The 12490-nt window shown below is 52.4% G+C and overlaps 1 protein-coding gene across 5 annotated transcripts in view; it reads right to left on the minus strand.

Annotated features, from left to right (window-relative positions):
• Nucleotides 1-12490, minus strand: part of CTIF (cap binding complex dependent translation initiation factor) — a gene marked incomplete at both ends in the record, with an annotated part of 236827 nt that overhangs the window by 149920 nt on the left and 74417 nt on the right. For all 5 annotated transcript variants that reach the window (XM_080714534.1, XM_080714533.1, XM_080714532.1 and 2 more), the window contains one exon: nucleotides 5678-5754. In XM_080714534.1, the coding sequence (XP_080570660.1) occupies nucleotides 5678-5754 (77 nt within the window). The remainder of the gene's footprint in view (nucleotides 1-5677; nucleotides 5755-12490) is intronic.

A 12490-nucleotide genomic window follows, 5' to 3' on the forward strand; every position in this document is an offset into this window, starting at 1 on the left:
GAAGCATAGGATTCAGTTATTTGTAGTATATTTTCAAAGTTGCATACCCAGCCCTACTAATCCCACATGAGTCCTATATGTTTTTATCAGTGACTTAAGACGATATCACAGAGCTTGCCAAATCAAATCCGATGGTCAATAGTGAGGGTTTGAGCATGCGTTGGCAGAGGAAGAGAGAAAGGGACAGATTTTAAACTGGTTCTACAACTAGAAGACACTGAGCCATAGTCATGGTCGGTGGTAGGACAGAGGCTGGCCCCACTCTGTACCCCAGGGGGACACTCGCCCTGTCTCTCACCCAGCAGAGCTGTCTGGCACTAGCTGGGATGGCTGGGGTATTCTTCTCTTCATCTTTTCCATCTGCTTTGCACATGGAGTAAATTAACCATTCTGAGACCTCACTTAATGAAGCAAATTAATTTGAAGAACAGCTCTCTAGTCTCCCTGGCCACACGGGCGGACGTCACGTGATGGACCGCTAATGCCTCCATTAGCCACCCCACTCTAATTGCTAAGAGGCTGGGCTTTGGAGCCTGCAGGTCTATTGAGACTCCTAACGCCCAGGCAGGGGATCATCAGAGCCAGCAGGCTTCAGCCTCTCCCTCTTTATCTGAGTGCAGCTAGTGAGCTCCACCTGTCTGCCTCTTTTCAGGGAGCTATGGGGGGCAGCCTCTGGGAGGGGAGGGATCCCTGGCCCCAGCACCTGTGTAACTGTGGAATTCATGCTCCTCTCATCCTTTGCCCTCCATTTCCCTTCTCAATCCTCCGCCAGGCTCGCTGGGATTCAATCACCACCTCCTTCAGGATGTATTCCAGAACCGCCGTCCACGATGGCGCCTTTCTCTGAGCTGCCATATTAATGCATCCAGAAGCTGCGCAGGCAAGTACAACACCGTAGCTCACAGTGGAACAAGCCCCACCCCAGGCCTCAAGATCAGGTACCACGCCTTGCACGCCCATGCTTTCCAAGGACAAAATGCAACACCCAGGACAGCTCGCTCAGTCCCATTTGGAGAGGTCCATGGGGCTTTATTACAGGACTGGCTACCCTCATCCCCTTCAGGAAGGAAGCACACTCCTGCCTCCCCCTACAGAAACTGCCCTGGGCCAAGAGAGTTGCCCATCCTGAGGTCACGCCCCTTCCCCAGCAGTCCCCATCTGAAGAAAGGCCTGTCCTATCACTTGGGCAATGCTAAAGAGTCCTAACTGCAGAACTCCCTGCAGGGTCAGAACTTTCCGCTGAGACCATGGTGCAGCTCGACTTCTCCTGCCCAACCCTGCCGCCTCCCTCCCCTTTCCTTATAAAGATAGGTCTCAAGGGCACCCCTTAAAAAGCTCATCTCCACCCCAGAACCTGTTTCCCAGGCAACAGAGACTACAACATTTCTTCACTGCCTCAGTTTGTGCATTTCTTAAAGTAGAGCTGGAGGCAGGAGTCGGGGTAGGAATTGAAAAACATCCTTATCACCCACCAGAGGATGCCAAGGTAAGCGGGGATGGTGGGTCAGGACTTCATCCCTGCAGTGAATTTGCTCCTCTGCCCTGGGCAAGAAACTTTTTTGTTTTGTTTTGTTTTGTTTCTTTATTTTTTTTGGGGGGTGGGGGGGAGCAACACCTCAGCAGTCTTTCTTCCAAGCAGCAGGTCTCCAACTCTCTCAATGGACAGAGCAGTAAAAGCCATGCTATGTTTTAGGGGAATGAACTGAATACTCATTTATTACATTTATATCATAAAATGCATAATTTTGTCTAAAATCTGTTGTCTTTTATTAGGTTTTCCAAATTTCAAGATGTTCTGAAGGAGAAAATCTTTGAACCTTAATTTTTTTCTCCTGCAAAATGGAGGAAAGATATCATCAACTCAAGTTTAATCACAGAACCCCTCAAAACAGCCCAAAGAGAAAGGAGGTACAGATCCTAGAGATGGCAGCTACCATCTCTTGGGTTCTCCTGGCCTGCCTGCTGGGCTTGGGGAGGTTGTGACCATGGAGACAGAGATCTCCAAGTTGATCCAGGAGAAGGAATAAGTGATCCGGTGCCCTGACCCTGGAGGGAGCATGGGGCCAGGCTTCCTGGTTTACAAGCAAACCTGGTACACTTCTGGGGTGGCGGGGAGCTCAGCCCACACTGTAGACATCTCCTCTGTACACTACCTGGAAATGCTTGCTAGGCACCTGGGTTCCCTCTAATCTGAGCAGTGGGCCAGCCATTCCCGGGTGCTTTATAAGAATGAGCTTCTTCAAACCTCTCCATTAGTGGTCACATTCTACAAAAGCGGGGGCAGACCTTCAGGATACAAAGTCACTTGCCAACATCCCCGCTGGTGAGTAGAGGAGCTGGGATGCACACCCAGTCTCTGACTCTGGGATGTGAGCTGTCACTGCTACATGGTCCAGTCCCTAGCAACCTCTGACTTCCCCAAGTGGAAGATAAAGGCAGTCAGGGTGCACAGAAACACCCAGAGCGTCAGCTGGGACTGAGATGGATGCAGGCTTCTTTGAAGACCAGGATTCTAGGCCCCAGTTTGAGGATCCCTGCACCAGGTTCAGGAGAGCCCCACACTGTCATGCTCAGTTGTGTGCCCGTGCTACATGGAGTTTGCAGCCATCAGACCCCGACTCCTCACAGTGCAGGGAGACAGTGGGCCAGAGATGGGAGGCAACCAAAGGGAGCCAGAGAAACACTAGGGGGACACAGCTGGCCACTTCCCCTCAGAGGGCTAGACCAAAGACAAGGTACAGACGTTGGCTCTGTCACCAAACCTGACACCACCCCCTCCTTTGCCCCCGGTGTGCCCAGGGAATGCAAGCCCTTCTTGACATGGATAAGCTCAAACTATTAGGAAGGTTAACCTGCCACACAGGAGTCTTAACTATCAAAAAATCAAATACACAGATTCAGCAAGGCCATCGGTAAGGCTCATCAGTTGGGATGGCAAGGGGTGGCCTCATGATATTCTACAGCCTCTCTCTGAGGGCCAGAATCACAGGGGTTTCCAAGGATGGGCTGGGGGGTGGAGGTTGGACCCTGCTTTTATTTATTTATTTATTCATTTATTCATTCATTTATTTGGTACTAGAGAGTGAACCCAAGGGCGTTCTACTTCTAAGCTATACCTCCAGCCCTTTTAATTTTCTTTTTTAATATTGAAACCGGATCTCACTGAATTGCTAAAAGTCTTTCTAAGTTGCTAAGGCTGTCCCCAAACTTGTGGTCCTCCTGTCTCCCCCTCCCAAGTACTAGAATTACAGGCATGTGTCACCATGCCCCTGCTGCGGGGGCGGGGGGGGCACTTTTAGAAAAAATAAGGTTCTTTTTTTTTTGTGGGTTTGGGGATGGAACTCTGGGGCATTTGACCTCCAAAGTACACCTCCTTTCCTATTTTGTATTCTTTATTTTGAAACAGAGTCTCACTAGTTTGCAAAGGGCCTCACTAAGTAGCTGGGGCTGTCCAAGAACTGCGATCCTCCAGTCTCAGCCTTCCAAACGCTGGGATTACAAGCGTGCGCCACCACGCCCGGCTGAATGAGGTTTTTAAACTACCTGGCTGCCTCCTCTTTTCCTGAAAGTCTCTGTCACTCTGGGGACTCCACGGTGGCTCCAGACTGTGAGTGACGGATTCCAGGAAGGGAACGAGGGTGAGAGCCCTGATCAGCTTTGGCTCAGCCGGTATGCAACAGCTACCCTGAAATGCAGTCTGACCCTACTGGCCAAAACATTCACGCCTCGAGTCTGCCCTTAGTCCAGCTGAAAATTCTCTTCTTCCATTTCTGCTGCCTTCCTCTAAGCCTGGGTTCTGGGGAGCGCGGAGGCGGCCGCCCCCCACCCTGCCCCTCCATGTAAATCTTTCCCGAGTTTCACGGCGTGGATGTTCTTTCCTCCTCTCTGGCTCCAGCCCTGCAGCCGCGCTCCTCGCAGGACATACTTTCCGTCCCTTTAATCATCTTTATTGCCTCGCTTTGGCGGCCGGCCCAGTCCTCATCCTTTGTGAGGTGTGCTGACCTAGCCGGGCACTGGCTACCACGAGCACGGCTTGGGTGGAAGTTCGGCTTCCCTGCCTGTGTGTCATGCATGCGCTGCTTCCTACATTCCTGGGTCAAGCTGCTGCTTTCCGGAGGCCTGTCCCTTGTCCAGGGTACACTTGTAGAGCAAGGCGACCTGGCCCAGAAAGGGGCATGTGGGCTGGACCTGGCTGCCATTGCCTGGGCCAGAAGACGCTTGAGGGCTCTCCCTGCCTCTCAGACACACACTCTGGGGCAGGGGAGGAGGAGCACACACCCTCTGCTCCCCATGACACATCCCCAAGCCCCTGTGCACGCCATTCCTCCTTCAGAGGGTGCTCCCTGATCCTTCCTCCCCCCAGAAACCCCGAATCCAGCACAGCAGAGAGGCCGCACACTCGATGCAATTAGCCATCCTCTGGCCACAGCAGGAACAGGGCTTGGTCCAACTCTACCGGCTCAGATTTCCCTTTTGATGCCTGGTGGTTCCACATAAAGTGCCTGGCGGTTCCGAATCCTAAGCCAGAACTGCCTGCCGCCCGGCTAGTTGGATGTTTTGTGTCCTCATGAATGTTTTTAGACCCAGTAAATCCATTGTTGGATGACAAGCATCCTGACTGCCGTCCTCCACCCACTCGGAGCGTTGTGGCTGCGACCTCATGCTGCTCGTATCGACAAGGGTCATAGACGCCCCAGCACCCAGCCTGCAGGAGGTGGTTGTGTAGCTTGAGGGCAACACTCCTAGTTTTCTGAGTCAGGGATGTCAGCTGGCTGTTTCTTGTCTCTCAGAGAACATTCTCTGTTCATTAAAGGTAAAACCACGAGCCATCTCCTTTATCTAAGAATAAATTCCATACAGGGGAACACATCATTTTAATTCCTCAGGCATAAGCCTTTTTGTTCTTTCTTTCTTTTTTTGGATTCCCATCCAGAAATAATTTATGCACATTCGAGCAAAAAAATACACTCTCTGACTCACCCTTTTGCACAAATGGTCGCACATGACAAATATTGTTCTACACCTGGATTGTCTCCCTTAAACTCAATCAGGAAGGCCTTTGCATATAAGAAAGCCGTGTGGATAATACATGCATGCATTTCCTGGATGGCCAGTCCCAGTTGCTTGTTCCTATCCAGGGCCGCCTCGCCATTCCTTTCCTGTCCTCTGGTTATCACCCAGGACTCTAAGCTCCAAGGGAGAGCCTGGTTCTCTTCCCCAGGCATCGGGAGCTACAGCATATGCCGTTGCTGACCTGTGCTTGTCTGTCAAAGCACAGGCAACGCTCACAGGGATAACTCCCAGAGGACAGGGAGAGGGTAAGATGGAAACCTTCAGACACGTGAGCTCCGGGAGCCTCCTGGAGGCCACGTCCCAAAACACACAACTAGCTGGTCCTGTGCCTTGAGCAGCTGGAATGAGAACTTGTGACTTGCACAGCCTCGGCACTGCCTGCCCCCAAGAAGAAAAGTGGGGCGGTGGGCCCTCTGCTGGATGCCCACAGGGACCCAGTCCCTGGGCCAAGGACAGGAATGGAATCGCTGATGCCATAAGGGAATCCCCGGCTGGCACCCAGGCCCACCATGCCGCCAATCTCAACTCGTAGGGCTCAGCCGGTGACCGTGTAGCCACAGGCGCCAACGCAGGAAACGAAGATGCTCACAGTGGTCTCTCCTACCTCCGATCATTTCTCCTCCTCCGGAACAGCTTCTTGGTGTGCGCAATCTCCACTTCATGGGGCATCGGGTGGTAGCCCTGTGACATGGGAGAGAGGAAGGTGTGAATACTTCTGCAGGACAGCAGAGAATGTCTGGGTCAGTGCTAACTGGAAGAGGGGAGCGACCAGACACTGGCCACCAAACCAGGAAACACAAGGCTTAGGTGTAATGAGTTTCTCACCAGGTGAGGATGCTGGAATTCCAGATTCAAACAGGGGGAACCAAGGGAACCTTAGAATTCATTATATCCAAGTCCCCAAGTACAGGTGACGATGCTCAGGTCCAGAGAGCTGAGAGAACATTTCAAGTTTTTGCAAAAAGCAAGCGGTGAAGGCAGGGTTGTCAGCCCCCCACCTAGCCCGTGCTTGGGGGCAGATCCATGGGGCTGAGCGTGCCCCCCGGCCCCCAGAGAAACCAGGTACAAAGTTACTGGCTAGAGGATGGCGACGGCTCATTCTTCACTCTCCAATTTCCTAACAAAAGGGGAATGTTACTACCTTTTGCTCTGGATTGTTGAGAGAACCAGGAGATGAAGCAGGTCTACTCTGAGTCTTGACCAGAGGAAAAGTGTCTCCTAATCCTAAACCAGGCTCTCCTGTATGATTTTTTTTTTTACCCCAGCTCTTCTTCTTATATAGCTTGGGAAATATTAGGAAAAACATACAAATAACTTCATTCCTTTTTAAACTCCAAAAGGGGCATGGGGAAGATCCGAAGGATGGTCTTTGACACACTGTCCTCATGACAACTATTTATACACCGATATCAAGGTTGGAGAGAGACCCTCTACCTATAAGGCAGGGGTGATCCTGCCAAATGCCAGGTCCTGGCAGAATGATTTGCAAAAACTGGGGTGATGGGCAGTTCTGTTCTTTCTGCCTTCTCACTGCCTCCCCTAACACTGCGAGAACCTGTTGTGGTGGGACACGGCAGAGCCGTACCATTCCTGGGGTGGAATAAAGGGTCCCCAGGTCTCTGGTCTGGCCTGAGCCTGAGATACCTGAGCACAGACCCTGATGCAGATCCCATAAGCCTGGTATGGCTCCAGGATAAAAGAGGAGCCACAGAGCTGGGACTGCTAGAGAGCGGTCAGCGGGTCTCCTTTACGGTCCAACCCTCACTTTGCAGGCAGGGAGAGCAGGGCCCAGAGAGGCCATGCAGTGAACTAGAGACGGCAGATCTGTGGGCTGCAGCCCTGACCCCCGTGAGGGGCACGCCAGCCCTCTAAATTAGCACTCCAAAGTAAGGGCCCCATGGCCTGTCTTCACAGGGTTTGGCCCCTAACCCAGAGAGGGGTGGGGACATTGCTGGGACTGGCCAGTTTGGGAGAGTTTCTCAGCAGGATAATGGGAGGGTCACAGGTAAGAAGGACACAGGGACCATGGAGTTTTGGCCACTTGGTCCAGATACCTATTGAGTCTAGGGAGGGAAAGATTCAAGCTATATTGTAATGACAATCCTTCCCTTCTACCTCCGTCTTTCTTGCCTCCAACGATCTGGCCAAAAAGCCATGAATGAATTCCGGGCTCCAGGCAGCCACAATGGGCCTCTGGCGCCTTGGGATATGCTTTGTTTAATGGTTTTCTCAAAGGATATTATTTGTTTTCCTTAATACAAAACACAAACAAGGAAAAACACCAAGTCTTCCCTTCTCATTTCCCCTCTCCCACCCTGACCAAGCTCCCGGCTGGCCCCCTTCCCTCCCTCCCTCCCTCCCTCCCTCTTTCCCTCCCTCCCAACCTCTCCAGGTCACTTCAGGAACACACTGGGTGTGCCCCAAGTAGACAATGGACAGGAAGCCGAGGCTCCCTCCCGAGCTGGCTGGCGCAGACCGGGATCTCAGCTCTGAGACTGGACAGACCGAGCTGCCCGCAGAACTTGGCACAACATGAGCCGGGAGGTGCCAGCCTCCTTGGTCCTGGCCTCAGAGTCCTGGGCTCTGACCCACATCCTGGACCCTCCCCCACTGCAGTGGGGAACTGCCCTCCAGGCACAGGTCAGCACAGACCATAACTTGCCCCCGGAACTCAGAAGAGATCATTCAACCACAATGAGAAGTACCTCTGGTCACTCATTTCATCTCCAGCAAACAGTTATCCTCAAATGTGACCTGTAAGCCAGGGCTGGCAGGGTCACACGTCCCAGACTAGGGTCCCCCACAGCAAGAGTAACTAAAAAGGAATCTAGAAGGAAGCCTCAGCAGTGCTCCTGGTGGGCTGGTCAGAGCAGATGGCATTCAGCTTTAGACCACAGGCCCTCCCACCTTTCAGACAGGATCTATCCCTCCAGTGGACAGTGGGGGATTAACCAACTCATCAGAATCATCCTTTAAGAGTGTCCAGTAGTCTTAGTTCTAATTCTTTGCTCAATAAATCTGCCCACTTTCTGCTCAGAAAGCACCCATAAGGGTGGCAGTCCAGGTAGGAGCCCCCTTCCCTGTGGCTCCTGGTGCCTATGGTCACCACCCTGGACTGCCACCAGGCCCTGCCTGCTCCTCTCTGAGAGGAGACTATTCTCCCCTTGGCTCTGAGACCTGACAGCAGTTCCCCCCCTATCTAACCTCTGACCACTTTCTCTAACTAAGTGGGAGACAAGTAGATTCTATAAACCAAGGCTCTCCAGGGAGGAGGGAGAATGCTCCTCCTACGTGCTGTGCTGGCAGAGCTCACGTGAGATGCGCACGCACCGGCACACACCGAGGTCCACGCAGGTGGACATGCAGCACCGAGGGCAGCGCACGATTGCTCTGGTTGCAGACGCCTGTAGCGTGAAATCAGCCTGTGCTGGGGCAGGCCGAGGCTGCGATCTCACAGCCCGATCTCACAGCCTGGTGCGGTGGGTGTTTCCCAGGGATTAAGGGCAGCCCCCCGCAGAGCTCTGGCTCTAGAACTTCAGCTCCAGACAGTTAATCATCTCAGGCTGGGAGTGCAAGGGCCCTGTCCTAAGATGGCAGCTAGAGAAAATAAATTGCAAGTCTCCGGGCATTAAGTAGGGGAAGAGAGGACAAAGCAAACATACCTAGCAGGGAGCAGATGTGCTGGTGGCTTTGAGACCAGCTGCCGCCGTGATACGGCAGCAAATCTCCATTGGCCCCGGATACACACCCATCATCCATCAGCGCACCCTCCACCCATCCCAATAGCCACCCACCGTCCATGCATCTACCCACTGTGTGAATACAGTACTGAAAAAGGAGGCAAAGTGCCTGTTCCCATAGAGCGCACATTCTAGGGGAGGGAGAGGGCCAATAAGCACACAAGTCTCTGCGACAAAGAGTAATGTTTATAATACCAAAACAAGGCAGGGCCGGGGAGGAGAGAAGCAGGGGCAGGGTGGGTGGTCAGGAAGTACTCTGTGCTAAAGTAATTGTTACCATCCATCCACCCGTCCCTCCGTCCTTGGTTGTTCTTCACTCAACAAATACTGAGGGCCGGGCGTGTGCCAGTGCATTCGATGGAGACGGTGTGAGTAAGGCCTAGTCCCCGCTCCAGAAGGGCTCAAGGCTACACAGAAGAAGCTGAAGCGTGCCATGTGCCTGCCATTGTAGAAGTTGAACAGCAGAGAGGAAGGACCTGGAAGGTCTGCTTGGGAGACACCAGGGAGGCTTCATGGAGGACATGATGCCTGAGCTGAGCCCTCCGGCATTCTGCAGGGGCAAGAAAGAGGAGGAGAGGGTGCTACAACCTTCAGCTGTCATCCAAGGCTGTCACTGTCATGGCCACTCACAAAGGCCTGCCTGCACCATGGGGGAGCAGGAGGACCAGGTGTTCTGGGGGCCTAAGCTGGGCCATATTCCTAGCCCTCTCCAGTAAGGAGAATCGCAGTAGGTAGAATTGTATCCTCCACAAAGATCTATGGAGGTCCTAATCCCTGGTACCCGTGACTCTGATTTTCTTTGGAAACTGAGTCTTTGAGAATGGAATCAAGAAGAGATCGAGTGAGACTAGGTTGGGCCCTCAATTCAATGACTAGTGACATTAGAAGAAGGAGTTTCAGAGAGAGATAGACAGACAGACAGGCAGACAGATAGACAGTAGATGTGGAGGGAGAAGGCCCCGGGACAATGGTGGCAGAGACTGGAATACCAAGAACTCCTGGGGCTGCTGGAGCCACCCGATGCTGGCCAGAGTCAGGAAGGAGTCTCCCCTAGAGCTTGGGACATCTCGATGGTTCTAGCCTCCTCCATTGAGAGACAACACATTTGTGTGGCCTTAAGCCACTCAGTTGTGGTAACTTGTTCTGGCAGCCCTGGGAGATCACATGCACCTCGTTTCCCCATTCCTTCTCACACGGGTTCATGGCCCTGCGTCTGCCAAACTGCCACCCTCTGCAGCCCCCACCGGTGCCGTTCACACCACCCACTGACTCCAGGTGGCCCTTTGGAGCCCTGATACATGGGTAATACATGGGTTGCCCTGAGTCTGCCTGATAGTCCTTAGTAAGCAAGTGCTACCAGCTCCCATGTATACTTCAGCAGAACCTTGAGGTTTTACCCCCAGAAACTGGATGCCAGGCTCATGCCAGAGACTTTTAGCTTGGTGTGGGTGGTCTTACAGTCCCCCATAAAATCCACAACACTTAACTATGCTGTCTAGGCTTCCTCTCTCATGGTGCTTCTGCCTACTTGAGAAAAAGCACTTGAGTCTCTGGAGAGCAGGCAGGGTATGAGGCTGGCTCCCAGAGGGCGCACCTGCCTCTGGGGACAATGCCTGTGACCCCAGCCCTGACATCAGCATAGCTGGAGGGACAGGGAGTGCGGAGACATCTGAGCTCTGCAGACCCCAGGCTGGGCAGATGCACAGGCTGCTACTGCTGCTTCTAGTTGCCTGGTCACCGGGGAGAGGGGAGCCCCCCAACCCTACCCACCCCCAGAGATGAGTTCCGAGAGGTCAAGGACCCATTGATCTCATTGACCATGATGCCACTCAGCATTGGAAGAGTTCTTGGCACATAGTAGATGATAAATATTTGCTGGAGAAAGAAGAAAAGGCAAGGGGGAAGGAGGGAACCAGAGCCTCCTTTGGGCCAGAGCTGCTCTACTGAACAAGGGCTCTGCTGAAATATTGGCAGGCGTGGTAGTAGCAGTGGCAACCTTGAAGGAACTCCTAGGCCTCAGCTGGGGCCACAGACCCCCCACCCCCCACCTCATGGACCCCAAAGCATAGCTTTGGGCTCAGATTACCTGGCGGGGCTGAGTCTGTAGTAATGAGGTATTACCCCACCCCCGATACTTCCCCCTCCACCCCACTAAAGGGTGTACTCCAGCTGCCCAGCACCCTGCCCTCTGCCCTATGAGCATGCTGCTGAGCCAGTCAGATTCCACTCCCACTTGCCTCAGTGAGGTTTAAAAGTGCCCCACAGAGCTCAAGTCCCCAGCCTACAGCTTCATGGAACCCACACCCACTTAAGCATCAAGGAAGATTTTCCTGGTATTCCCATGATCTTTGACCTCTGGCCGCTGCCATGAACCTGGGTCCAAGAGAAATCACCCCAGCCCAACTCTCCCATACGTCTGTGATCTTTCTCTTTCCCACATGCCAGCTTTTGAAAAAGGAAGAAAGCATTATACAAGAAAGTCTTCCTCCTGGTGTGTCAAGTTCCTCCCAGACCAACGGAATTTAACACGTGCCTTGATTATCAAACGGTGGGACCAGGAAATGCTGGGGCTGGAGAAGAGGGCTGAGGATCCCAGCCCAGAAGAGGGAGTGGCAGAAGCAGGGGGAGCCCGAGATAGGCGCCGGGCCAGGCTGGCTCTTCTCTGCCCGTGCCGACACCCCACCGCACCCGGCCAGCGACTCTGCCCTGGCCTCTCTAGCCTTCATGAGTGCGTGCATGGGCCCTGCCAGGCTCCTGTCCCTCTCGAGAATGCCTATCGAATCCAGTGGACACTTTTGGGATCTGGCTAGGTGTCCATCAACAGAGGAATAAAGAATGTGTGGCAGAGCCACAAAATGGACTTTGAGCCGGGCGTGGTGGTGCACGCTTGTAATCCCTGCGCTTGGGAGGCGGAGACAGGAGAATCGCGCTGGTTCGAAGCCAGCCGTGCTGGCTTAAGAGACCTGTTTCCAAATAAAATAGTATAAAAATAGGTCTGGGAGTGTAGCCCGGAGGGGTAGAAGGGCTTCCAGGAACCCCAGTACCACCAAAATAAATAAATAAATAAATAAATAAATAAATAAATAAACAAACAAACAAAAAAAGACCCTGTTTTCAAATTTAAAAAGTATAAAAATAGGTCTGGGAGTGTAGCCCAGAGGTAGAAGGGTTTCCAGGAACCCCAGTACCACCACCAAAAAAAAAGGGGGACTTTGGTTCAGCCTAATAATGATAATAATAATAATAACAACAACAACAACAACAACAACAACAATAACAACAATAATAATAATTGTGTGACTTGCAGGAAAATGGATGGAATTGGAGAACATCCTGCTAGTAAGATTAGCAAGATGCAAAAAAATCAAGGGCAGCATTCCCCCCACACACACACACATGTAGAAGCTAGAGAGGAAAAAAGGAGAGGAAAGAAACTTCATAAAAATTAGGGGACCAGCAGAGTAGTGAAGAGGGATCTGGAGAGTGAGATGGGTAGGGAAAGGGAAAGTCTGGGGAAGAAAACCAATCAAATGACTATTTTTATTTTTGTGGTACTGGGGATTAAACCAAGGGGCATTCTACCTCTGAGCTACAGCCCCAGTCCTTTTTACTTTATTTTTTGTTGGTGGTGCTTTTAAACAGGGTCTTTCTATGTTCCTGTGAGTCTCTCTATTGCT

This window comes from Muscardinus avellanarius (genome assembly GCF_963383645.1).
Source record: "Muscardinus avellanarius genome assembly, chromosome: 17".
NCBI lineage: Eukaryota > Metazoa > Chordata > Mammalia > Rodentia > Gliridae > Muscardinus > Muscardinus avellanarius.